We start from the raw sequence: 27,852 nt of genomic DNA on the forward strand, positions 1-27,852 counted from the left end.
TATATATATATATATATTACCCAGAGAAGTGTCTGGGTAAAAAATAGTAATAAAAAAGTCAAAATCCCAAATAAACTCAAGATTACATTGCTAGAAAAGACAAAACTGAAGGAGTTAATTAGTTGCACTGGTTAACTAAATTACATTGCTTGTCCCAGAAGCATAAGTTTGCCTATGACTCCTCATGTTTTACTTTAAACTTGTTTGGAAAAGGTGCTAAAAATGCATCACTTCTTTTCAAAAGGCAAGTGTTTCTCTTCCATTGAGGGATTCATGGTTTATCTCAATCTGTGTACATGTGTGACTGCCAGATTGACTATTACAATGCCACAGTCCATAATTTGTAAATTATATCCCTTGGAATATTCTATGCCATTCATTTCTCAACATTCACTTTCTTTCTTTACTTATGCTGAAGTAACCTTAGAGATGGAGCTGAGAGGCTCTTAGTTTACTAGAAATTGCTGAAGCAGATAGTATCACTCAAAAGAAGATAGCCAACGTGACTGTCTCAAAAACAGCATTAACTGCAGATCCTGCAGTAAAACCTACAGCAATGATTTATTCTGGTTGATTAAGCTTTCCTTTATCTTGTAGTAGAGTATCATTTAGGGAAAGAAAGTTCATTTGGTCATTACTGTGGTCTTGTGCCATGCAGAGCAACTGAAAGATCACTTGTACAGCAGTATGGATGTTCTATAAGTGCTGATACTTGCAGTGTCACTCAGGTAGCTGTCACAGATACTCTTCAGAATTCATACAGCAACATTTTGGTATGTACTTCTTATGTGCTTATGTAGTGTGATGTTTTGGTCACCGTGTGAAGAAACAGTATACATAAAATGCTCATTTTGCCCTAATACTTGGCTTTTTTAATATGTTCAATATAACCAGACTTTAAACTTACTTTTCAGGATTATCTTATCTTCTGTCATTGTAGGAATAGTCACAAGTAGTGATAAGTCATAAGCAAATAGATCATTTATTATTTACCTTTCTCTAGAAATTTGAGCTTCTGCACCTTTCAAACTGGGTCTACCACCTGCCTGCCTTGAGGAAAATATAATTAAATTTTACATGCATTTTTCTTTTAGATGGGATTAGTCAAAATAAAATAATCTCGTGCAAAAAATAGTGCCTTCTGAAGAATACTTTGACATTTTGTTTGTGTTGAAGTCTTTTAATTTCCTATGAAATAAACACCTGTGGGTGGCACAAGTTAAATTGGCAGTGCTGGTGTGCAGACTGTTGTTGTTCCTTAAGAACTTTGTACAATATCTGGAAGTGTAGATTTTACTTTTTGTAAGATGCCACATTCAGTGTAACTCAGATAATCTTGCACATTACTGAGTTAATTTTTTTTGGTGAGGTGGCTGTATGTGGGCATGTGAAACTTCCCATGAATTCATTGGTAGTTCACAGGCATTCTTGGTAACTGGAATGTTGACATTTGCTGCTGTTACAGAAAGCCTGAAGTCCATTTAATTCAGGATCTTGTTCTCACTGCTGAAAAACACAGTGAAGTTCAAAGGAAGGAGCAGGAGCTCTAGAAGAGTAATTACAGGTTAATTTATCTTCTTTGTGTGTATCTCCTTGATCCAGGGCGGCCTTGAGCCTAAGAAAACCATCTTTTTAAGTTTTCAAATATGTGCTGTAGTATCATTACATAAGATATTTGTATTGTTACTTTTATGCTATATGACCCTTTGAGTTTCCTTTTTGGTTTTGTAAAGCTATTTACTTCAGAGGTTCCTGTAAACAATGAGTAAATAGTTTGCTCACATGCATTGTAAAAATACACTTTCTTTTTCAGTTTTGCCCATTTTTTACTCCATGAAGAATGGAGTAAATTCCAGGAAAAACATCCATAGCTTTCACAAAGGTGGGGTGGCTGGAAAAGTCATTGGATTTTACATTTAAATCTTGCGCTGCAAAAAAATTGAAAACAATCTTCTGTTCTCTGAAAAAGGACTTTCTGTTCCATGTTTATGGTTTAAGAAGTTGTATTTGTAGTGACGGGGTTGAATCCCTCTCTGATGGCTAGGTGTTTGGGGCTGTAACATACTGGAGATAATGGGTATGCCTCTTTCTGCCTTTATTTCTTCCATCCTGCCTGTGGACAGGAAGAACACTCGCTTACTTTTCTTCCAGATAGTGTTAACAAGACTTGCTTATCACCTGGTGAGTTTGTTGACTTCTATAGGAAATGACAAAGCAAAGACATTAATTGGCAGCCCAGGTGGTGGGAATCATGTCTCAAGGCTGGAATGTAAACTTCCTGTTAACTTTCCAAAATGTCTTCTTTCATTAAGAATACTCCTCCAAGTTAATCTGGGGAGGATGTTTGTGATTCAGCTCTCAGCAGTTACACTGCCCTTGGAATTCAGCATTAATATGAGCAACAATAGAGTTCTGGTTTTGATGAGAGGAAAAATTTGGGATTTATTGAACTAAATTAGTATTTTGCACTTTGATGTGACATAAGTGAAAGCGAAGACATGAGTCTTGAAAGAAGCCTAAAATGTTAGAAAATTCTGGAAAAGTTTTATCCATGCTTACATCTTTATTAGTTTTTTCCACTGCTGGCATTGGAAAGCCAGCCAAGAGCTGCCATCTATGGTTTTTCTTCTTTTTCTTTCTTTTTTCTTCTTTTTTTCTTTCTTCTTTTTTTTTTCTTTATTTCTTTTTTCTTTTTTGTTTCTTTCTTTTTTCTTTTTTGTTTTTCCTTTTTTTATCCTTTTTCTTTTCCCTTTTCCCTTTTCTCTTTTTTCTTTTCTTCATTTTTTTCTTTTTTTTCTCTTTCTCTTTTTACTTTATTTTTGTTGTTGTTTTCTGTTTTATTTTTTCCCCTATCCACTGAAAGGGAATATTTTGGAGGCTGCTTCTTTATGTTTATAAAGAGGATTGAAAATTTACAGTGCTCTATGGAGTTACTCCTTCCCTCAAGAGGTCCATGAAGTGGTTAGTGTGACTGTGTGGATTCTCAGGCATCTTGCTGTAATATTTGAGCAGAAGAGTCACCATGATGGCTGCCTATCATGCTGTGCTGTTTGATTTTGATTTACTGTTTACTTATTTTGCATGTGTTGGATTTGTTTTTTAAGCTCATAATAAGAACTGGAAATAGCCAACATTTTGTGTAGAAAAGACAAATAAAACAGCATATATTGGAATTTGTACATATTGGAATTCATACATAGTATTAGAACTGTGAAATCTTAATGAACAGATAAAATATTAGCTAAGCAGGTTGATGTTTTATGTGAGGCATTTTTAAACTTTTTTTTATGAATAAAAAAATAACAGTTACTTCATAATAAATCAGTTATTAAGAAGCAGTAAAGTGTTTGATGTGGATATCAAGGAGATTTCAAGGCAGAAAAACGTCTAACTCAGGCATTTTTGTTCTACCTTGCATGAATAGATCAGTAAAACATAAATCCATATGCATTTGAAGAAGGCTTTCTAAGTGGAACTTGTTGCTGGATGGGGTCATAAGGCTGGCTAACACACTGATGATAAAAATGTTCTCTTTGAAAGACAACATGATTTTTTTAATGAAACAAGCATTAAATATTATATGAGTTTGCCATTGTATTAAAATAAATCAGTAGGAACTAACAACTCTTCTTTTGTCATTGCCTTACCTGATCTTAGTGAAAATCAGTTCCAGGTAGCGAATTACACCGTGTAAAGTCAGTGTGAAAGAAATCAGCAAGATCTAGAATGTCAGCCATGGAGTGGGGTGTGATGTGATTTGGTTTGTGTTTTTTACCCTTACAGACTACTTTGAACATAATATCCCTTTTTGGTACTGAAATAGCTCAGTTCTCTAGGAAAATAAAACCCTATCAGGATTTGTGATTTAAATGTTTTGAATTTTCCTTTCTGCAGCCAATACTTTGAAGATTATTGTTTTGTGTATTTATCACAGAAATGTAAATTATTGAATATCTCATACGATAGTAGTCATTTGCAAGAGCTGAAACTAAGATTCATTTCTATTTTTTTCTTTGTTCTGGTGCTTTTCATGTCTTTCCAAAAATGATCTTTGTGGGTTACACTTTGCCAGAGAGGTGAATTTGATTGCTGGTTTCATCCCACTCTTCAGACTCACAGTGCATCATCCAGTTAGCTAGAGATGACAGGTCTTGAAAAAAAGCTCAGTGCAGGGTGAAGTCTGCTCAGTAATTGTCTAATCAAATAGTCTCACAAAACGAATAAACAAAAGGCAATAATGCCTTGTGGTAGTGTCTTTGTCTGTACTCCTAGGTTTGAGAGTGGCAGAAGAGCTGCAGTAGCCCACGATCCTAAAAAAGAGGAACTGATAATCTGTGCTTTCATTTTTATTATCAGCCAAATCATTTCCTTCACTTAATCACATAATTTTTCTTCACAAAGTGATTGCAGTTTTCCTTTAGCCCATTTATAGTTACAGGTTTTACCTCTGTATGGGTTTAAATTGCTAGCTATGCACATGAAATCTGTCTTTTAAATCTTTTGATGCTACTTCTTCATGGGCTACTTAAGTTACTAAATATAAATTTAGCAGTGGTCTGCTGACATAATAAGACTAATGAAAGATGATTAAAAAACGCAGGCAGCTGTAGGAGTAGCTGGGTAGTGTGAGTGGGGAATGTTAGCACTTTTCATGGAAAGAAGGAGAAGTATTTTCATCGACATGAAGTGGCTTTAATGACACTTCAAACACTGCTTTGAAGATCTTTGAAAATCCAAAGAGAGAATAGTTTCCTGTAGTTTTAGGTAGGCTGCAGTTCAAATATCCACTATTCATACTACAAATACTGCTGAAATATGTTTTTATTAATTCCAGCTGCAGTACTAAGAATTTGGAGGCTGAGAGCTGGGGAATGTGGTATTGGTGTTTGAACAGAATGTGACATATGGGTTAGAAGAAGCAATTGCTCATTAGTGCTTTTCAGCAGTCTCTTGAAGTGGAAGAGGAAACATGAATACGATGGAAAGAACAGCATCATAGTTCTCTTCGACTAGGTGTTGGGATTTTTAGTTACAGAAGACCCCCACTTTGTTTCTTGGGGAAAAGCAGGAATCGATGTTAAAGGAAGTGTACAATATATAGTCTGTCTGCAAGGAAGACTAAGGTCAGAAGTTCCATTTACCCGTCTTCAGTTTTCCCAGACAATAGGTAAGTGACAGTATTTCAAATCCATTTTAATACATAGGAGGAGACGCAGGTCTGTAGGTCCAATTCTGATGTTTCCAAATTAGCTTGGGTTAAAAAAAGCAGAAACATGTACAGAAAATTAAGGCTTAAGGAGCAAATCCTTTGATGTCAGTGTGAACCCTGGCCATGGCTAAGCAAATACCATGTAAGCAATCCCTGTGACCATGGAAGTGCTTGTAGCATGCCACTGGGTGAATAGGGGGAGAGAGGGGAGTAGGGTTTGCTGAGATAGTGTTGTTTCTCTAATTAAACACTTCAGAAGGTCTTGGGGAAAATTGCCATGATGTTTGCATTGTGTATGCAGTTGCTGGCTTATTCAGTTGAGGGCACTGAGGGTTTTCTAGATTTGTATCGTTCAAAACTACTTAGAATCTGGTTCCTTCCCTTGCTTTTTCTGTGGTGGCTTTTACATGCGAACATGAAAGAACTAACATACTAGCTCAGACCAGAGGTGCAGAAAGCCCAGTCCTGGCAGTGGTCAGCAACATATGCTGGGGGAGATAAGAGACAGGCACTCGTTTTTCTGGCACATCCTCCCAGTTCCTGGCAGTTTTAATGATTTAGGGACTTCCTAATGGCACTGGTCAGGCCTCCGGAAAAGACATAAATCTATATGGCTGGAGTCCATCCCTGGGCTTCTTCCAGACAGGCTTGTGCTTGTGAGTCACAAATGAAAAGAAGTACTTGTGTATACAAAAAATAATTTATCTTAGAGAACATAGTACATGAAATATTATAAATAAATAGTTCTGTGCATGCAAGGACTTTGAGTATTTAGTTAATTTCTTTGGCCTCCTTAGAAATACACAGTGAGGCAAATTATTCCTACTCTGATGGTACTTTTTCATGTAGATATTACGTATTTCCCACAGCTTCTCTACTATGTTTTTTAAATAAATGTACTTAAAGGTATCTTTGTTAAGTGTACATCTGAATTTGGACTCACATCAATGTTATAAGGAAAATATATTTACCCCTTTTGACACAGGTCATCACCAATATTCACAGCCTTATAGGTTGCTCCCTACAAGGAGTAGGTTTTAAAGAATACCTACAACCTCCTGTTTCTCAGAATTCCAGAGAAATTTAACAACAGGAGCTGGGTTCCACTCTGACCATTTCAGTCTCCAGTCTGTCTTCCAGTTTTGTGCTACCAGTATTTTCCTGACCCCTTGGATTCTCTGTTTCTTTCTGCCCATACCTGTAACATTATTGGGCTGAATTTGCACAGCTCTCCCTCTCTCTCAGTTCCTTTATGGCAGTATCGTGACTCCTTTGAGTTTCTGTTCCAGCCAGTCTGTTCTGTGCCTGGAAGAGCCTAACTGCTGCTCACTGTTCCCCCAATGAAGGGTGCTTCTTGCCCCTACCAGCCTCAGAAAGGTGTCCTTCAGTCTAACAGCATGACAAATATTATCTTGATCTGAGGTAATACAGGGACTGTCCCACAGGGTTCATGTGTGTATGGACCAAGCCTTTAAAAACATAGTTTCTAAAAAGAGATTAATTTAACAAAGGAAACTGTATCATGGTGAAAGCCAGGCTGGTCCCAGCTGGCTGAGGGGACCCAACAGCAGTTTGGAAGTGCCAAGAGGGGAAGGTGGTGGGTCCAAACTCTCTAGTGAAGTGGCAGGTGGTAATAAGGCAGGGGACACTGGCCACAGCTGTGGAGCTTCAAGCTGGACACTGAGAAAAGCTTTTTCATTAAAAGGTGGCACAGCATGGGAAGAGGCTGCTCAAAGTGCTGAGGGAGTCTCCAGCCTTTGGGGTCTGCATGACTCAGATGAATAAAACCACAGATACCCTAGTCTGGTTTTGTCAGCAGTGCTGCTCTGGGCAAAAGGTCCAACTGTGTGGCCACAGAGGTCCCTTCCAGCCATCCTCTCTGTGAATCTGTACCCAGCTGAATCATGATGAGAATTTTGTAAAGCTTGATAAAATAAAAAATATCTTAATCTGTCATTCTTCTGCAAGTCATTTTCTACTGCTGGTACATGTGCTTTGAGACTGGGTATTTCTAGTCAGTGGGACTGGAGGGCAGGATTGGCAGCCTACACAGCCTTTCTGCTTCTCAATGAGAGTGTGAAGGGGACTGCCCCAGCAGTTCCTTCTCATCAGTGACTGGTATGATGAGTCAGAGCTTTTCTTGTTTAAACCAAACTATTTGCCAGTTGTTTCTCAAACCATGCTTAAATAAAGGGAAAATGAAACTACTTTCTCCCTGTGCTGTTTTCTGTGTGCTGTAGTGTAGTGATATGGTTAGAAGTAGCAAATCCACTTGTTTGGAATCCCCAGCCAGGTAGTAAGAAATGAACCGTGTTTCTGAAACTGGAAGCACATAAACTTTGTAGACATGTGTTTATTCTTAGGTAGGCACAGTCATTTTAGACCAGAGACTTAGCGATACAGAACAGATTCATACCATGACAGGCATTGACCTAAATAGTGCTGTGCTGGTGCTGCAAAGGCAAAAGGATCTCAAGTAATGACTGGGGTCTGCATGTCTTCAATGGCAGTATCTATTTGAGCTGTGCATGTTAACCACTCTAGAAAGTCTTAACTACTGGCAAATAATTTTCCTTTTCTTATGTGTGTATAAACCACTGGGCTTTTATTTAAATGCGATCAAAATGTTCAGAAACTATCTTGCATTTTTTTGTAGGTTTTGCAGGAAAAGTAGAAAATTACACATTTGTATCATGCGTGCTTCTGAACTGATATCATTGTGAATCTGTTACAAATTAGCTGCGAAGTTGATGCTTTCCAGAGTGGTTGCTTACCCAATATGAATATAGTTCACAGTGCTCCCACACACACACACTGAAATCTTTACCAGTTGTTGCTATTTTCAAAGCAGGAACTGGAGCCTTCATTCAGCACCGTGCTGTTGGCCAGGCAGCTGGAGAGGATGCAGACTGGGTGGCTAAATTCCCAAAACCCCTTTCTGAGCAGACTCTCTGCTTGGTGTTTTGAAGACACTGTGGGCTGCATTTATGGGAATTCACCCAAATAAGGGAAAACAGTCACCATCTTTGGTTCTTTTTCTTTAGTTCTTCACATCTTTTCTTTGCATGTGTTCTATGCTGTGCCCTGTAGTATCCATCTTACATTATTGAGAATGTCTTACATTATTGGGAATGTGATACTGCTAAAACACAGAAATGCAGGGGAGGCAGTCTCTGCCCTTACCCGTCTTTTGCCCTTTTTTGGAGGCAGAGCTCAGGAGATGTGCTGCCTGGAAGGTTTCTGTTGGCTGTTGTGTTTATGGCAAGATCCATTGTGAATCGCAAAGATAAGTAAAATTAAACATGAATAATATTGAGATGTATTTGGACTGATTATTCTTCAAAATGTGGTACTTAAGGCTTTAAAATGAGTATCAGTATTAAAGAGCGTGAGTGCTTTTTCTTGGTTTTGTGTATTTCACAACAAGCTTTATTCTATTGCTGGAAAACACTTTTATGTAAGCATTTAATTATATTTTTCTTTATTCAACAAGTTTTCAGCATAAGCTCCCATTTGTGTTACCATTTTCCTTATTAGCTTCCTCATTTTTACTATGTCTTTCAAACTTCATTGAAATCTGTGTTATTTAGTCTCTGTGGCTATGGGTCTGATCCCTCAGACTTTCTGCTAACCAGCTCCTGTTGACTTTGGTGGGAACTCTCTCTAGAGACTTTCAGAAACCAGACATATAATTGAATCCATCTACTCCTTCATGAAAAACTGTCCAGTGCTCAGTCATTATGAAAACTTCTCAAAACAAATTGAGTAAAAGAAGAAACAGAGCTGAAAGAGACCACCCAAAGTACTAGAACCAAAATAAGCATTATACCTCTCCTTTATTCCAGAACTTGCATCCATATTCCATGTCTCAGAAGAAGGAAAAAGACCACAGTTATTAATAATTGTCAGAGATCTTCTATAATAACTTTTTTTTTTAATTGTCAAAAATAGATGCCTGTAAAAATCTTCTCAGGAGCAGTCTTCCCCATGCTAAGAACGGCAAAGGGCTGTCCTTTATGTAGTGCTGATCTACAGTAATTTGGTCTTAATCTGTTTTAACAAAACGGTCACATTGAAGTAGAACTTGCTGTTGTCAATGTTAGATTGTTCCCACATGTTTTAACATCTGCTTGGTGTGTGAAGTCAAAGTTTCTCCTTTTTCTGGAGGCATTCAGAGCCATTTACTTCATAAGGCAATGTCAGGATGAATGACAGGAAATTAAGGTTGAATTATTTAGCTTTGGAAAAGTGTACAGAACAATACATTACTGAAGAATGCCCAGTTGAAGAAGCTAAACAAAAGTAACTGCAGGTGGTCTCAGCTGTTGCCTTTGTACTTGGCCACAACTTCCCATTTATAGAGAAGGTGAAGATGCCAGTTCTGAGCAGAAACATTGAAGCTTGTTCAAGTATCTGTTGTGCAGTTTTTGATACAGATAACAGATAACATAGCAACTGCATGGCTTTGATTACAGTGGGAGTTTGTCAGAGAAGTCTTTAAAACAGCCAAGAGGAAATTTTGGCAACAGCATCATCACACAAACATGGGTTTTAAATAGTCCGAAGTTGTCAGTGATTTATCTTTATGAGTTCTGTTCAGCAGCAAACATGGAAGCTCAGTGGCTCTTTCACATGAAACTGAGTGCAAATGTGATTAGCCTTCCAGGCACAAATCTGAAATACAGTGAGGGCACCGAAAGACTATAAACCACTATATAAACTGTAAGTTTTGGCGAGCAGTTGAACTACCCTCACCATTTATTGTGGTCATGCACTACCATCAAGCTGAAAACTGCAGAATCTGAAACAATTTGATTGTTTCCAGGAAAATTCCTTTCTAATGTCTGCAAAGCTATTGATTGCTTAACTCATTGCACAAAAAACCATATAGTCATAATGGAGAAAGGAGGGATGGGGAGAGCTGATGAAAAAATGTTGAACCAAGTTTTAGCTAAATAGCTTGCAGCAGAACTGTGTGTGCTGTTAATCAGATTACTGCCACAGAGCATGGTGGTCAGGGAGGTGATGTTTGGAGGAATGCCTCCTTAGAGCTGACTGTTGCTCCTTCACCTCAAGCCTCTCCTAGCTTGGCTGTTGCTGCACTGTGTTTTATTCTGTCTGCTGCTGCCAAGACCGGTGTTTTTGACAGCATCAGTACAGTTTTCCTGAGAGGTCTTGGCTCTCCCCCAGCCAACTGTGTGCCCATACGAGTCAAACCACGCAGATCCTTGCTGTTCTTTTGTCTGTCTCTGTACAGAACCTACTCTTCACCTCTGGGGAAGTGGGGAGCTTGTGGTGTTCTGCTGCTTAATGCAGAAGTACTGGTGCATCCATAAAAATTGGCAGAAATAAAGGTAAGCTTGTGTTTTTGTCTGGCCAGTGATTCAGGTCATGTTTTTATTTCAATAGTAGGCTATCCTGAATCTGGTTGGTTTTGTTTTGTTTTTTTCTTTTTTGAGTATCAGCCACACAGTGATAGTCACAGGTCTTAAATAGAGACTGAAAATCCCATACTTCTTAGGGGCAAAGAAATTTGAGCAAATTTATATTGCACTTTCAAAACAAATTGAATTTTCATGTACACTTGGCTGCTTCATTCACTGCTGTGTTCTTTTGCCATAGTAGTGACTTTTTTATAAATCATCACCTGCTATACTTTGAGGTGAAAGAGACAGTTAATTTGGTTGATAAAAAGATGTATTTTTGGAGACCTGGATGGCAACATGAGAAAATAGACTACTTCAAATATAATCATCCCTGGAATGGAAAATAGGGTACAGAATGAATATGATGAAGCAGAACCTCTGAGGGGGGAAAAAAGAAAAAAAGTCTGCTTTCCAGGCTGAGAGGGCTCACTGTTCTTGAAGGGGACGCTTTTTCCATTGGAAAGCATTTCACAGTCTGAGTTTTTCTCATGGGGCTTTCACCTGTGTTTGTGTGTGAGATAAATTACTTGCATAATCTCAAGAATACTGGGGGGGGAGTGGGGAGGGTGTTTGTTGGTTTATTGTGTTTTGCTTTTTTTCCTTTGTGGATGAGGTTGTTGTGATGGGATTAAGGACAGTATATGATTGTGGACTCTTGGATTTCCAAATTCAGGGCAAGAAAAATTCCATGTGAATTACCACTTGCCATTTTTAATTCAGCATTTGCCATTTTTCATTTTGCAGTGTTAACATTTTGTGAGTTAATACCCTGCAAAAGCATTAGAAAAATACAAAGAATGATGACTGGAAGTGAATAATTTTAGACCTCCCCTCTAATTGTCGGTTCTCACGCAACACTTGGATTTTTCAGAGTGATACTGATAGAAGCTATACATGGTGATTAAACACACTTTTTACTTCTTCCCAGCAATAATATTCTTTTCAAACTGTTAAAAAATCGCGTTGTCTGCCTCTCGTGTTCTGTGGAGTGGGTTGAGCTGTTTCAAGGAGAGGAAAAATAAACTTGGGTGACATCAGTCTGAGGCAGCTCACAATGTACCCAGCAAAGAGTGCTATCAGCATCCCCTGTGTGGTAGAAGAAACCTGAACAGATAAACCCAGGAACATTTTTAGTGCCCAGGTCCATTCGCTTCTGTTGATCAGGGCTTGTAATGAGCGAGTGCTCTGTGTGCATCCATTCTCATTTATTAAAATGTTTTTTTCCTTTAATATCTACTTACACTTTTCTATGTGCTCATTTAGTTATGTAGACTCTGGTGTGAATCTGAGTAGAGGCTGTTTTCATGTTAAAAGATTAGTGATACAGCAATGTCTGTTAACAATTGCAAAAATCATACAGGACTGCATTAATGTTTTTATGGCTGAAATGTGGCAGTGGCAATGGTATATTATACAAAAATAGATTTTATTTGTGTGTATTGATGGTGCTTCTATAATTAATTTCCACCAACTTTTGCAAGGGTTTAGTCAAGCCCATGGAAATTTTAAATTTATCTTAGAAAAGCTCTTTATAAATGCTGGTATTTTGGGAATGGATCTGGCAGGTGGTGTGTACTTTACCGTATACAGTTCTCTCCTGGGTTTTTTTGCTATTGCTGTTGTAGTGTGAGAAAATGAACAGCTTTCCTTTTATTGAAAATACAGGGATCTTTCATGTAGTAGGGTTTAGCAAGGTAAGGTGTGATATGTCAGGAAATCCCATTCTGGGATTACCCATCATTTTGGCAGTTGCTGGAAATGACCGAAATAGACACATAGGAAAAGTTACAAAAATTCAGTGAATTCTGATGTCGGAAATGATAATTCTAAGAACAGGAATCACAATTAGGTTTGGCTTTTTACAGCACATATCAGAGAGCTTTAAAGATGGAGAGGTTGGACTCTTTTTAGCTGTTTACCTTCAGAGGGGAAATCAGCTCATTTATTTGCTATCACATATTGAGGGAAAGTATTTTTTTCTTCCACTTCTAGATTTGTTACAGTGTTTTATTGTAAATTTGTCACTCCTTCATTTACAACCCTGAGACTGTGCAGAAGGAGTGATAAATGTAATAGTGCTTTTATCTTTGCTCAGTATCTTCTTTGGAAGTTTTATTGCGGCGGGGAGGGGGAGGGGAATGATAAACTAATTGTACAGATGAAAAAAAAACTGGGATATATTCCAGAAAAAAAAGGCAATGGTTGACTGAAACTGATGGGCGGTGTGCGCTGAAAGATAACACTCAGCTAAAAGAGTACAAGACAAAATATATAGAACCATTAATTCAGTGTCAGTGTTCTCTATGAAGTAGCATTAAGAGGTTATTTTCAGGTTCACTTTCCTGCATGCTTTTTACTCTCACCATTATGTATACAAACCCTGTGATTTAAAACATTTCATATTTACTTTTAGTTGAGTTTTATGTTTCCTGGTAGGATAGAAACCCCCAAACAAACAAAACCAGCTTCTTGCTATCAAGCAAGTGTACGTATAGAGATTGGAAGACTGTTCTGAAGTGGCACAATAGCATTCCAGCCTTTGTGATAAGTGATTTGTTACTGTTAAGAAAATAAACAACTAGCTTATATGATTTGTAAGCAGTGAGAAATCAATCCAGATGTTACAAATCATAAAGCCATACTTCTCACAGATGGCCATTTTGCATTGTTGAGAGGCAGTTCTATGATGTACTATCTTTCTTTTTTCGGGTGGGAGTGAGGAGCTACACATCTGAGATGCAAATAGAGCACACTATGTATAAAAGTGAATTATTTTAATATGAATAAAGGCATGAAACCCATGTTTTTGCTTTCAGATTTAACAAATCAGGTAGAGACAATTGGATTGAAGCTGCAGAAAGTAACAGCCGAGATGGACCACTACAAAAAGCTGTTAATGTAAGATTTCCATTTGCTTCATTGTTTTGCCACTGCACGTAAAACTGTAACAGACAACTTTTTTTCAGAGACCACTGCTCGTCATGATGATTTAAGAAGGTTATAACCAACAGAGAAGATAGTTTATTTTCATATTAAATGGTCTATATTTCTAACCACCTGACTGAGCACATCTGTCTCTGGAAGCAGGGCTTTCTTCCTCCAGCTCTGTTTAACGATACAGCGAAGAGGAAAGTTAAGTAAGCTTAATCCAACACTTCATTTAACACAAAAGTGTAGGATACGTTTTGTGAAATACATATAACTTCAGGCCTAAAAATATATGTGGAAAGTAATGTTTCACGTTAGAATTTTGGGATGGAGGGAAGTGTGCAATGAAACTAATCAGAAATTTTAGTATTTAGTCAGTTACTATGATTTCTTTTTTTTATTCGTACCCTCCCACCTTCAGGGTAAACTTGCTGGGACATTTTCCCATTCACCAGTGTGCTATTGTCATTTGTAATTTTACTATATTGTGCCTATAGTTTCAAGTAGAGTGTGTAAAGCCTAAATTAATAGAGCAAAAATAGTCATCAAATACTTGTCAGAGCTAACTGAAGTGTGATAACTGAGGAGAGATCACTCAAGTACACAGAGTGCAAAAACTCAACTTACTCTGTCTTCAGCCCACCTGAAAGGAGCAGTGCCCACGGTAGTGACTGCAACAGTCCATACTGATTTTAGATGCTGCTTCTTCTGCCCACAAATTAAGGGAAGAGCAAAAATAAGTCCTCTGTCAAAACTTGAAGAAATAGGAAAAAAGATGCACCTCTTCTTGTGTTGTTATTGTGCTGTTGCACACTGTTCTGGGTTACTGTTTCAATGGCCAAGCAATGAAGTTGCTGCATTCCTTTCAGCTGGGAACTGCATTAGGGACCCAAAATCAGGCCACATGACCTCCAGGGTCACATCCAGACTCAGTAGTGCTCAGTGGGAACCATGTTGTCACCTCTAAAAGTTGCGGACCCAGGACTGCATGCATTCCTGTATTTCAAATCCTTGTTGCTTGCATGTAGCATGGAAAATAATTCAGAAACAGCAGGACTTTATAATTCACTTTGTAACACCTTGTAATTCACTACTGATAATAAAAATTATTGTTTCAAACATTAAACTCAAGAGTAATGAGCTACTACTGCCAATTTTGAGACCAGCTGTCATCGGTCTTTTTGTGTGTCTTCCTGAAATTTAAACAAGGATTCATTCGTTCATGATGTGTACTTTCTGATTTTGGTCCCTATGTTCAGAGGGTCTGACTGTAATGAAGTTGCAAATATTTTGGATGCTTAGCAACAAAGTATTTTAATGATAATACAAATATTGGGTATGAGAAAAAGATTTCATGAACACAGTTAAATAAACAGTAAAGGGTTTCCAAATGTAATATTAAAATTTGAATGTAATATGGGTACAGTTTAATAAAATAACATATTATATATCTGTTTAAATGTAAATATGAAGCTTAACCATGGTTATTAATTGGTGAAATTATGACATAATGACAAGGAATGTGCAGAGTTTCCAGCCCTCTTACTCATTTGTTGTTTGTTCATTTTTATTTATATCTTGCAACAGTGATAAGAGTTTCAAGCAATATCTCACTTCCTTATTTGCAGCATTAAACTTGCTGTGATCCTAGGTTAGGCTGAGATTATATTGGAAGTGTAACTTCCAATTTCCTTAAAAATGTTAGCTAAAACCGGAAGAACTTTTTGTTTCTTGTTTGCCTTTTAACTGAAATAGAAAATGCAAGTTAGATCATACGTCAGTAAATGATGTTCAGGTTGCTGCATGAGTAAAGGCTATCATTTCTTTGGACAATGCATATTTTTTAATGTTTTAGGGTGAAATCAACGGAACTTGATGTCTGTCAAAATGAACTGAAAAAAATTAAATACGAAAATGGAATTTCTGAGTCAAGGTAAATGCTGAAATTATATTTCATAACATACGTGTTTGAGCAGTGGGAACAAAACTTGTATTATTTTAGTGCAGTTTTTATACACTTTTTTCTCAATTTTTGTGTTCAAGTCCCTAGATTTAGCTTCGTAAGGAAACATAGGTTTTTGTCTAATATTTTATTTTCCAGGTTCAAATTACTTCTGTATTTAGTTTCTGTCTGTAAATAAGAATATAGTAACTACAATGCTGATAGTTTATTATTTTATCTGTAGGCTTACAAAAGAGCTCAAGGAAAAGGAGGAATCTTTTCTAATTTGCCAACAAGTATGCAAACATTTACAGGAAGAAATGGCTGAGAAAGAAAGAAAAGAAGAAGATCTAAAAAGAAGAACTGGTCGATTAGAAAGTGAGCTGGAAGCCCTTAAAGCTCTTCTTAGACAAACAGAGGAAGAGGTAGTGATGTTGAAACAAGAAAGGTAATCAGATTGGAGTCACCATGGGTAATCTCCTCAGACTCTTTCTGGAAATCTATTGAAAATAAAGCATTCCTCCTCTGGCAGATCCTGCACCTCTCTCACGGTTACTGAAAGGCCAGAGGTTCTGTAAAGTACTGAGGTGGTTCATGCCAGTCAGGCTGCAGGAGAAGCGGCAGAATGAGGAGAGTGGCTCTGGCACTAGGCAGGCTGGGAGAGACCTGCTGCTCCCAGCTTTGTGGTGCCTTGCTTGTGTGCGCAGGACAGTCCTGCCCTGCCTCTACCCTCTCTCATCTCCTGATCTTTAAAAGCCTTGGCAGCCCTGGCCTCATATCCATAATAATATGGAATTTTGGAATTCATCAGGTGGATTTTTTAAATTATTAGAATATAGAGAAAACCTGAATGAAAAAAAAAGAAATTAAACAAAAAAAATGGGGGGGGAGGTGAAGGATGGGAAAGCTTTGCTTTGCGGTTAAGCTTAATCAAAACACCCCTTTATTGCAGTCTTTATAGTTGCTATTTGTTACATAAGGCTTGTAGAGCAAGAGTCCCAGGTAGTTTAAATTACTGTAACTTACATTCTTAGCAAGTTGCAAACCATAACAATGCTATAAATATTAGTATATCCCAGGTTATTGGATATGGTCTAATATTTGATAAGTGTACAGACTTCCCACCAGTATGGTAATATTTGGAAGGTTCTCAGATATCAATGAAGCTGCCATTTTCCCTGTAATTACTTTTCAGAAGTGGAAAACAAAGCACTGAGCTTCTGAGGATTGTTTTGGCACAGCGTCTAGTTGAGTGCCTTTGTTTTAGACATCTGCACTTAGCAGCCTAAATCCATATTTTTTAATTGCTTTGAGTGTAATCTGTATACCCAGTTTTATTTCTGACAACCACAGACTTGTTTTTACCATTTTAAAGTATCCTGCTACTAAATTTTCAGTTACTGATAAATTAGCTTGTCTTTTGTTGGCAAAAGAGAAAGTGCTGTCCCTGCTTAAGACATGGCAGTACTTTATGTGTTTTGCGTACAATGAAGAAGTGGCTTTTGGAGAAGATAAGCATTTTCTGAGAGTGATGTACACCAAGAGGCATTAAGCTACTTTCATATTTAAAGAGTTTGAACATTCCCTGTACTTCAGTACCTGCCTGAAAAGATATTACATGTTAATTTAAGAGTATTTCCCTTCTACTTAAACCAGAGATACATGAGTTGTTCCAGTCAGTACATTGCTAATAATCTAAGTTACAAGAATTTAGACTCTCACAAGCTTTTGCTCTACAAGCCTGGCTTAACAAAATGTAACTCTAACAATAGAAAACACTTAGTGGTTTTAATTCAAAACCTATCACTTTTTTATAATTAATGATAGTAATAGTCTGGGTTTGTTAAATAAAACATCTTCTGAATATCTTAGCAGTTTTTCAGTGTCCTTCAAAATTTGACTTGAGAAATACTAAAACTATTTGAGTTTTAAATATGTGTGCATGTAAGAAAGATCAACTATAGTGTTTTCTATAAAGTGTAAAATTCATAAGGCATGTGATGGCATTATGCAGATGCTAAGTAGTGATTACTGCTGTGCCTCTGGGCTCCAGGCAGAGTTCCTGGGCTTATTTCACAGAATACTAAACAAAGAGGAAAAGACAAGCCTTTGCCACAAAGGACTTAATTGCAAGAAAATGGCATACCACCAATCTGTGCAGAGCACATATTTACATATGAGTTTTTGTGGTTTCTAGGGAGTTAATGCTGATTTCTCATCAGAACAGAACGGAGCAGCTGCAGGTAGCATTAAGACAGAAGATGCGGAATGAAGATAACTGGAGGGAGAAGGTAATACTGGATGTGCAGTTTAAATTTCTTTTTTCTTTTTTCCAGTTGTAGTCAGCTGTCACAAATGAGTACAGTAAGCCAGATAGCTGTCTCTGCAAGTGCAAGCATGTAAATAGTATTCTTTGTACAAGAGGTTTTAATGGCTGATCTCTCTACATAGATTGGAACTGAATGTGAAAGGTATTTAGTATGAGTGTTTACAGACTTGGCAGGTGTTCAGGTCTGATGAGGTCTGATCTGCAAATTCCCAGATTTCAGGGTATTTGTGAAGTGTCTGTGTTAACAGTGCAGTCCCCCTGATCTTCCAGCTCTGTCCTTTCCCTGTGTGCTCTGCAGGAGAGGGTGCAAGAGGGAAAGCCCAGTCTCATGGGCTGTTGTCCTGCAGAAGCTCTGAGGAGGTGTGTAGAGCAGTCTGGGTTACAAACTCTGAACCACAGTTATGCATGGGAATCACATCAGTGCCTGGATTTGTTTCTTGACATACCTGGAAGAGAAGTGTAGGAAAGCATGTATTTAATACTGAAGTAGGTTCCCAATAAAAACAAAGTTTGGCATTGCTGACATGATGGAAAGAACATGGGGCCTTCCTTCTTGTATCTTAGGTGAACTGAAATGCAATATTGCTATTTTTTTTTAAATTTATAAAATAAATAATAAACAGATGAACAAAAATGTCCTTTCCTTAGAAGGCATGTATTTGCAAACCAAAGCAGAGCTTAACAAGCTGTGGTAGCACAGCAATTATGGAGCTATCAGGAGCTGTCAAATAGCAAAAGGCAGTGGAGCTGTTAGCGGTACAGCTGATGAGGAAGGCAAGAAGTGTGTGGATACCCTGCCTGGTATTTAGGTAAGCCTCTATGCAGGATATGTGTTGATGCCATCTCTTAAAATGAGTCTACCATGGCAATAGGCAAGTGAAGCAGTAAAATGACAGTTTTACCCTTTCAAACTTTACTGCGAACATAAAATTTGTTTGCTGTTTTGCTATGAACCTGTAGTTCCCACTGGTGTCAACACAAGTCCCCACATGTACAGAGAGGAAAATGACAGCCCCAGTGTCATCTAGCTTGGAATCTGAAGTACCCGCAGCAAGCATTGCTGTCAGCCCAGGGGCACAGAGGTGCAACCTGGGGTTTGAGGTATGTGTGCCCTTCCAAGCAGTCTCCCTGCCTAGTGGTTGAGAGGCACCTTGTCCTACCTGATCTGGCAGGCTCTGCATGCCCACAGGCTGAGCAAACAACTCTGAGGTAGATGGGTATTGGATTGGTGGGTGTGTGGTTGATTACAGCATGGGAGCCTCAGCAGAAGTTAGGTACTGCTGACCATCAGCTGTGATGGGGGCATGGGGAGGAAGCTGAGGAGCGCAGTGGGTACCTGGAGGAGCATGGTCAGACTGGGAAATTGGGCAGGGGGAAGTGGTAGCAGAAAGACGGCACGTGGTTCATTCATTCACTTGAGTTGGGGGCCCACGTGCCAAAGAGATAAAAAGAGTTCACAGTGAAAGTCCCAGTGCTAGAATGGACCTGCAGGGTGAGAAAGGCTTCTACTCTTTCTGATAACCTCTAACATCACTGGCTCCTTTGAGGCAGTCATGTCTCTGCCACATAGGCTACTCCTAACTAATCTGCTGAGGTTTTTTACTTGCCTTCCCTTCAAGTCAGAGCAGTATGAAAATAAAGACTTTGTGAAATTTACTATGGAAAATACCTCTGTATTTAATTTGAAAAGACTTGGCACTCCTACGACTTGGCTTCTCCATGAAATGAACAATCCTTTGTTATTTTATCCATTGACTCTCACAAATGATTGCAAAGCCATTTTCATACACCTTGCCACCTAGACTCTTTCAGTAATTGGACAACGGCTCCTTTCACAGTGAGGAGAAAGGGGAAGGTGAGAGGGAGAATGATACACCTTCCATACGTGCATGCTCCTTTATACATGCTCATTTTTCCTTTATGTAATGGAGTGAAGAAAAAAAATCAAGTAAAGGCTACAGATGCAAAGTGGGGTTAAAATACAGCCAGGATGACTCCCCAGATTTAGGGGAAACTGGCTTGATTAGGGTGTAACAAGTGCAATAGAGATTAGGTCTGGTCCTGGTCCATGGATGAAGGAAGCAATATTGAGAAAGCAGTTCAGGCATAGGGCAGCACCTCAGCTGCACGCCTGCCCTCAGGGCACCTCGCTGTGGCCATGCTGGTGCTGCATGCATTACACAGTGCTGCTCCACAAGCATGAGCTCCTGTTAACATGTATTTTCTTCTTAGACAGGTTTCCCACTGCTAGTTGCATCTTTAACTGATACCTTTACATTCTACAATGTTAGGTCATAATCTGTTAGTCATCTTTTAGTATGTACTGGGTTTGGGGTCTTCTGTGGAAAAATATTTTCAGCTGATTTAAAAACTATATGTATATGCCCACTGTCTGTGCTAGTTGGATAGGTTTCTTAGTTGAACAGCTAGTCGGAATCTGGCAATGCTACAGCTCCTCATTTACACTGGGCTTTGAGCAGCTCTGCTGCCGAACAATGATCTCAGGAATCAGGACCTCTGGATCTGCTCTGCAGGGTAGGTAGCTTTTTCTTGGAGTGTCTGGTCATGCTGTGAAGCTCTGAGCTGGAGATTCTAACTGGGATTGGAGCATCCAGCTGCCAGTGTGTTTCAGTGGGCTTTGGAAAGTGGTTTGCTGTGAACAACTGTGAGCATCTGGCCTGGGTTCAGCAGTAGCAGTCATTTTTCTCTTTCTTGGTAGCTGGTGCAGTGCTGTGTTTTGACTTTCAGCTGGGAACAGAGCTGATAACAATGATATTTTGGTTTGGCCAAGGACTTTGTGAGCCTCATGCTCTGCCAGGGAGGAAGGAAGCTGGGAGGAATCAGAGACAGGACACCTGACCCAAACTGAGCAAAGAGGTATCCCATACCACAGCACGTCATGCCCAGGATGTAACTGGGAGTTACCCGGAAGGGCAGGTGGACTGCAGGGTTGGAGGAGGTATCAGTCGGTGCTTGGTCGGGCTGGGGGGAGCAAGTTATCAGTCACCTGGTGGTGAGGTGTTGTATTCTCTTCCCTTGTTATTTCCTTTATCATTATTGGTGGTAGCAGTAGTGATTTGTGTTATACCTTAGTTACTAAACTTCTTATCTCAACCAGTGGGAGTTGCATTCTTTATGATTCTCCTCTCCATCCCTCCAGGAACAGGGGGAGGGCAGGAAGGGGGGGAGTGAGTGAAAAGCTGTCTGGCTGGGGTTAAACCACAACAGCATGTAAACTGTGTTTTAATCTGCAATTTTTTCACACTAGCACCGCAAAAAAAAAAAAAAAAAAAAGAACAAAAGAAGCCAACCCAAATTGAATACAAGAAAAACAAACAAACAAATCACCCCCACCCCCCCCCCAAGCACCAAACTTCGAAGGAGAAATTGAAAACAGTGTTGAACAATAACTGACTTCTCTGATTTAAGCCTTACATAACTGGTGACTAAAATTGCTGTCTTTTTCTTTTTTGTTAAGTACATGATAAGCGTCTGAAAGCTTTGTTTAGTCTCTGGAGTTTTTTTCGACTACTAGCAATTAAGATCAGTTACACTTCTTTTAAAACTCCTTAACCTTTCTGTCACAAGATATAATTTTAGAATGAGATCACATTCTCTGCATAACCACAACGTATTGTTTCAGCCTGACATTAAAACAAGATAAAGACTGCTGCTAGTAAGAGCAAGCAATTACAACTTTGTTATTACAGCCATTAAAATGCTTTGAACAGCAAGTGCTCTAGAAATGTTCTCATCGGAGAAAAGAGTTACAAATGTGACAAAGTAACAGTTATCTTTGTCTTGAGTCATCCATTGCATCAGTATAAAGTGTTCCAGTTTTCCATTTAAAATACACATAAACCTTAAACTGAACAACAACAAAAATCTCTTTTACAAAAGATTTTCATGTTGATGTCAACATTAATTTTACGGATGTTTTTTAATATTAATGAATGATGGACATGTGATTTTAAAGCAATTAGTGGGCATTATGTTTTCTTTGAAGATCAGCTGCCATGTTTTTTCCTAAAGTTTATCAACTTTATTAGGTTCAAATGCTAAATGTGAAAAATGCTTGTATAATCTTCAAAATTACCTCAGGTCTTTTATACTGCCTTCATTTTTTTAGTCTTTTTAATCAAATAGCTTCCAACATATGATCCATTTCTATAATAGTAAGTAGAGTTAATAAATTAGGTTTTCTAGAATTAGAATCCTAACTTCCATATCTCATAATGTAGAAAATGCATCTACGATAATAATAACAATAACAATAATAGTATACGTTTAGGATCTTACAAATATACTAATTTTAAGCTAAACTTTAGTGGGGGATTTGTGCCTATTCCATGCCCAGAATTTGGGTATATTTTTATATAAAAAAATAATGAAAATATTTCCAATTTCTCTTTTCCCAAAAAAGAGTTAGGGGAATTTGTTATGCTTTTGCTCATAATTAGTGTGTGAAATTAGATAATTGTAATTAAGCTTATTCTGGGCTTTTCTGCTTTTTAAAAATCTAAGTAATTAGACTAGTGTTGTGCATTAATGTGCCTTTCATATATTTTTTTGTGTTACAATTAAGTCCATTAGAGTTCAGCATGCAGAAATTAAATATTAACATAGTGATTTAGGAAAAATACTTTTCAAAATATAGCCTTCAGTATTTACTCCACAATCCAGGCTTTTATTTTCAGGAAATTATGGCTGAATTTTCAAATTTGCATTTATAATATTAAATGTGTGAGATACTTCAAGGACCGGGATATTTAATTCTAGGATTTTACCCAGAATTTGCAACTCTTTCACATTTATTTCTTGACTTTTTGGTCCAGAGCTTATCCCACATACATACCATCAGTATGGTGTTGTCTGGACCCTAAAACAAGCTGGAGCTGCTTGTTGCTGATCTTGCACTGTGGAGCCTTGCTGCTCCTGGAACCCTGGCTTGGCAACTGGGCTAGCAGAAGCAGCTGCGTGTGCTGTTGGTGATGTTTGGAGAGGCAGGCGTCCCACTACATCATCCATGGGATCCCTCAGCATGCTCCTTCCCCTGGATTTCTGGTATTTACAATGGTTTTAGAAGTGGGACATGTTATAAAGTAGGAACATGGTGCTAGCTAATTTTTTTTAGATGTGCACTGCTCTTCTAAAGTGCAAGGTAGTACATGTGGAGTATGTATCATCTGAGTGTGGTCCCTGGGAGGCTGAATGGTAAAGCAAGAATAAAAAATGATTTTATAAGGAAGAGTTATCATCTTTAATATTAAGCTTGTTTAAAGACCGACTGTTTGGGAATGGGTCTTGACATTTCATGACCAGTTTTTAGTACAGTAGATGTTAGATACTGTGAATTGTATCATCGTGCTGCATTTGAAAATAATGAGCCGAGTTTTACCTCCAGAGGGAATGCATCCAGCAAAATAATCATCTATGTTAAGAACCAGCTAACAATTTTGTAATTTGGTATTTTCATAGTGATTTAGCGTGAAGTTCAGCTGCCTAAATTTAGGCATCTAGTACCACTTGAGACACCATGGGGCTTGTGAGACATCTTATGGGGCTGCTGGCTGTGACTCAGCCCTGGTGCTCTGCAAAGCAGGAGCCATCCATGCAGCTGTGAGCCAGTGAGAAGTAGGAGCTTTCCCTCACCAGGCTCCAATGTTGCAATCGTTTAATGTTGTTTCTTCAGTGCCCCAAATCTTAAGTCTGCCAAATTTCACATCACTTCATTGATAGGAGTATGGAATGTGAAAAGTATTTCAAGACAAGTTGCTACATATTGTTAAAAAACACTTCTTGCCTAGATGGAAAATGATCTGGCTAAAGGTGAAGCACAACACAAAGAAGCAATTCTTAAAGTCAAGGAAGAAGCAAGAGTGGAAATAGACATTGAGAGACAAAAGCAGCAAGAACTGATCGCCAAATATCAGAGAGATCATGAAGAGCTCCAGAAGAAGGTGTGTAACACTCATGAGAAAAGTTTTGTGGCAGTAGATAATATAAACAATTGAAAAATGACATGTGAAGTAATAAAGCCTTCTTTAGTCCTTTTTCTAGATGATAGAAGATTTTTTTCCAAGCCTTTGTATATGGCATATATTTCTTTGGGGTTTTTTCTTTTTTTAAAAAAAGTGATATATAGAAATTGAAAATCTTACCTTGGTTTCAAAAGATTTCTTGAAAATTCTGGAAAAAATAAAATCAAAGAAACTTGATGAAATATGTTGTTATTTAAAATGTGTTAGTGTTTTATGGAGCTGAAAGTAACAGTTTGGCGTAGTTCACTTTACAAATACTTGACTGTGATTTTAAAACCCTGACGAAATACTTGCAGTAAAGAAATTAAGTTTTCACACTTTCACCTCTATTTCTGTGTTTGATTTTGGACATACTACTTAATCTCTCTGGTCTGAGTGAGTTTTGACTCATTTATGGCTCTTTGATATCCTTTGAGGGTATTATGTAAATTCAAAGCAATTTTTGTTTTTGTCTCTGAGGACATGTATGTTTGCATTTCTATTTTTTTTATCTCTTGAGATCAACATTTGTCTGACACTTAATTCTACATATGGAAAGATATCCCCTGAATGTAATTTTTGTTTATCTAACGCAGATTCCAGGTTTAATATCCAGTGCTACCAACAACTTACGGATGGAGACAGAAATTCTTGAAAAGAAGCTACAAGATGCCCAGATCAAACTTACAGAGAAAGATGAAGAGAAGGAAAATGAAATTGAGAGCCTTAAAAGACTAATTACTGAACTTGAATTTCAGTTATCGATGGAAAAGAACAGTAATGAATCATTTCTGGATAGTATGAGAAAAGAAATTAAACACAAGTCAGGTGAACTGGAAAAATTAACCCAGGAGAGGACACAGCTGATTCACAATCTGAGTCAAGTTCAAGAAGAGGTAGGAACATGACCAAGGAAATGCTTTGCTGTTTTTACTTAGACATGTGATTTCTAAAATCATTCGAAGTATCTGTATTTCAGACCCTGTTAATGTGCTGATTTAAAAACCATTGAAGTTAAACTATTTATAAAACAAGTCCATCATAATTTCATAAATATGATTTATCACAATATATGTGAAATTTTAAGTGCCTGCTGAATTAAATGTAGTGGTTTATTTAAAATATATATATCTATTTCTCAGGTCCTGCAAGACATTTATTTCTTAATCTCTAGCCTCACATCATGCTACGTAAACATGAGTCAACAATAAAGTGTTCTTCATGTTTTTAAAGTAAAAGACATGGACATTTTTCATTCTTAGAATGAAACAGCAGCAATCTATCCTTCCAGTAATAATCCTGCTTATTTTGAAAATCATTTGTAAGGAAAACCTTCGTACAATCAATACAGTTCTGAATGGCATCTGGGACAGAGACTGAATTGTCTAATGTGGGAGTATGTGTGTGCGTCCTGTGTGCTAACAGGGATGTATTCCACCTCCCACCAGTAAAGACACTTTCTCTTACAGGAATGCATGAAAAGAATGAAAAGTGAAGAGAAGTTTGATTGATGGATATTCTTATCACAATCATTTGCTGAATGTCTGTAATATAATGGGAAGGAAGCAGAGAACTGCGCTGCTCTATGAGAAATGTGAAAACAGTGAAGTCAGGGACTGTAGATAAGATTAGACTGGAATGTCCAAAGTGGCAGGAAAAAAAAAAAAGGTAAACAATGAAAATAAAACTCTTCAAAATTAATTTAGGGCTTGGGTTGATATTTATTTATTCCTTGAAAAAGTTTCAGAAACACTGTTAGTGAAATTACACTGATATAGAGTGAATGCAGGTACATTCTGTCCTGTACCTATGGAAAAGGCTCTTGGAAAGGCACGTGCTCTTCAAGTATTGGTCAGGAATTTCAGCAGAGTAAGGAACACACTGTTGTCAGTCATCACGAGATTCCCTGGCTCTGGTTATCTTCATTATGCATCCATTTAATCCTCTTAGCACTGAAGAGGTTTAGATAGAAAAGCTTGTGTCCATGCAATGAGGTTGTGCATGACTGAGGGTGTTCTCTGCACAACTTGATCATCACTCTCTGCTGGAGACTGTCTTGGTGGTTGTTTCCCTTTCATTCTCATGAACCTTCTGGTGTCAGCAACAATTGCTTGATTTGAAGAACAAAAAAGTTTATTTTCTCTTTGTATTAGTACTATCAGCAGTAGACAATAGTAGACTTTTATGACTCAATTTAGTGATGTTGTCCCTTGTGCTTTGCTTGCTTTTTGCAGCTGGAAAATTAATTTTTCAGGAAAACCAACATCACAAATAAGATCCACACAATATACAAATCTGTGGATTTCTGTAATACTGCAACAGTTTAAATTGTCTGCTTTAGGCCCAGTACCAGTCACCATTTAGGTATTGGGAATCAAAGTGTACAGTTTGTGAAAACCACTGGACTAAAAATTATTCATCCCAATTATATGAGAAATAATAATCAATAAAGAATGCCATCACAAAAATAGGTGCACAATTATTTAAACTACAGAGGAGGATAACTTCTTGGACACCTTATCATAACAAAGTGGCGCAGTAACACTTGACCTCTGTCTGTTGCTTTTTTCTTTCCAAGAGCAGAATTCCCAGTTTCCCCCTTGCTGGAGGACGGGCAGGATATCAGAAGTAACTTCTGATAACTTGCCTCATATTTTCCACTGTCTCCTGAGGGAATGAAGGGTGTGTAAATGCTGATGTATGTCCTTTGAGTGACTTTCAGAAAAACCAAAATATGGAGAAGCGTTGAAAGATTTGTGTGCATCATTACCCTCCAGCCACCCCTGTCTTAAGCCCAAGGAGATGAATAGGCCCAGCTTTTGACTAATGGCATTTTGTAAAGCCAGTGTTTGTTTCTGTTTGCAGAACACTCTTCTCCAGGAAACGGTGCGCAGAGAGTGTGAGGAACGCTATGAGCTGACTGCAGCTTTGACTCAAGCCAGGGAACAAGTACTGGAACTAAAAAAACTCAGTGGAAATTTCCCATTATCACTGTGTTCCCTGGCTCAGGGCAGCCTAACCTCCTCTGCTGCCCTGCTCACTGATTATGGACAGAAAAGCCGCTCTAGCCTCAGCACTGGGAAGGAAATCAATCTCTCTGGACAGTTTGGTATTTCAAGAGCTGTGAAGGCACCCACCTCCGGTAAGCGTAACAGCAGTGGCAGTGTGTGCTTGCCAGCTCTAACCCCATCACATCCTCCAAGAGGGAGGGCAGCTTCACTCAGCGAGCCCAGGAGGAGGATCTCTGCAGTTATAAGACGACAACTGAGCTAGCTCTGACAGCTACATATGCATGCATAGGGCATGGGAAACCATTCCAGTGCATCAAATGGCCATTTACTCATGGACCCCAGGGTCAACTCTTAGCCGATGCAATTCATGCATTTCTACAAGTTAAAATTAAGTTATTTTTTTATATATTTTTATTGCTGTAATGTTTCTTTGTCCATCACATATCAAAGTAATTAAATGCTATCTACACTTCAAGATGATGAAAATAAGAAAGAACAGATACTGTCTCTCTGAAAGCAACACATCTTCAATAGGTGTAGTTAAATTAATGGCCAATTTAAATTCCTGTTTTCCCAAACCACTTTGTTAGAATTTTCCTATTTTGTGTGTTCTCCTGTTTAACTTAACTGCTTGTTTCTGGTGTAAAAAAATGTGATTTGTTTGGTTAGAATCAGACTTTTGCAATTATTTAATTGAATAGTGTTATATTTGCAAATAATTCTGCTTAAGTCAGTGAAACTTGCTCGTTGTGGAATATGTATCATTCAGTCTGAAAATCTGGTACATCCACATGCTGAGTAAACTAATCATTGGCAGAGACATATGGGCAAGTCTTCAAGCTGTGCTAGTTAACAAAGAATGGAAGACTTAACACGTTTCATCCAAAAGACATTCGCCTCTTTAGTCAGAAAAGTGTCTTTATCTTAAGCATAACTTCTAGCTTCAAAGTAGACACGCTGAAGTTCTCTGTAAAATTATTAGGCAGG

At 38.1% G+C, this 27,852-nt stretch overlaps 1 protein-coding gene across 4 annotated transcripts in view; it reads left to right on the forward strand.

Moving 5' to 3' along the window:
• LEKR1 (leucine, glutamate and lysine rich 1) overlaps positions 1-27,637 on the forward strand; it is a 58,569-nt gene extending 30,932 nt beyond the window's left edge. For 2 of the 4 annotated variants that reach the window (XM_061371620.1, XM_061371618.1), the window contains 7 exons: positions 13,452-13,533; positions 15,419-15,496; positions 15,750-15,953; positions 17,703-17,796; positions 23,642-23,794; positions 24,451-24,750; positions 26,720-27,636. In XM_061371620.1, the coding sequence (XP_061227604.1) occupies positions 13,452-13,533; positions 15,419-15,496; positions 15,750-15,953; positions 17,703-17,796; positions 23,642-23,794; positions 24,451-24,750; positions 26,720-27,127 (1,319 nt within the window). In that variant the 3' untranslated portion in view covers positions 27,128-27,636. Of the gene's footprint in view, positions 1-13,451; positions 13,534-15,418; positions 15,497-15,749; positions 15,954-17,702; positions 17,797-23,641; positions 23,795-24,450; positions 24,751-26,719 lie in introns of all 4 variants that reach the window. The other 2 variants (XM_061371621.1, XM_061371622.1) reach the window with 2 other exon arrangements.
• The last annotated feature ends 215 nt before the right edge of the window (positions 27,638-27,852 follow it).

The sequence above is a fragment of the Neopsephotus bourkii genome, unplaced genomic scaffold (genome assembly GCF_033783945.1).
Source record: "Neopsephotus bourkii isolate Nb327-2 ecotype Australia unplaced genomic scaffold, CSIRO-AGI_Nbou_v1 NB_1574, whole genome shotgun sequence".
Taxonomy (NCBI): Eukaryota; Metazoa; Chordata; class Aves; order Psittaciformes; family Psittacidae; genus Neopsephotus; species Neopsephotus bourkii.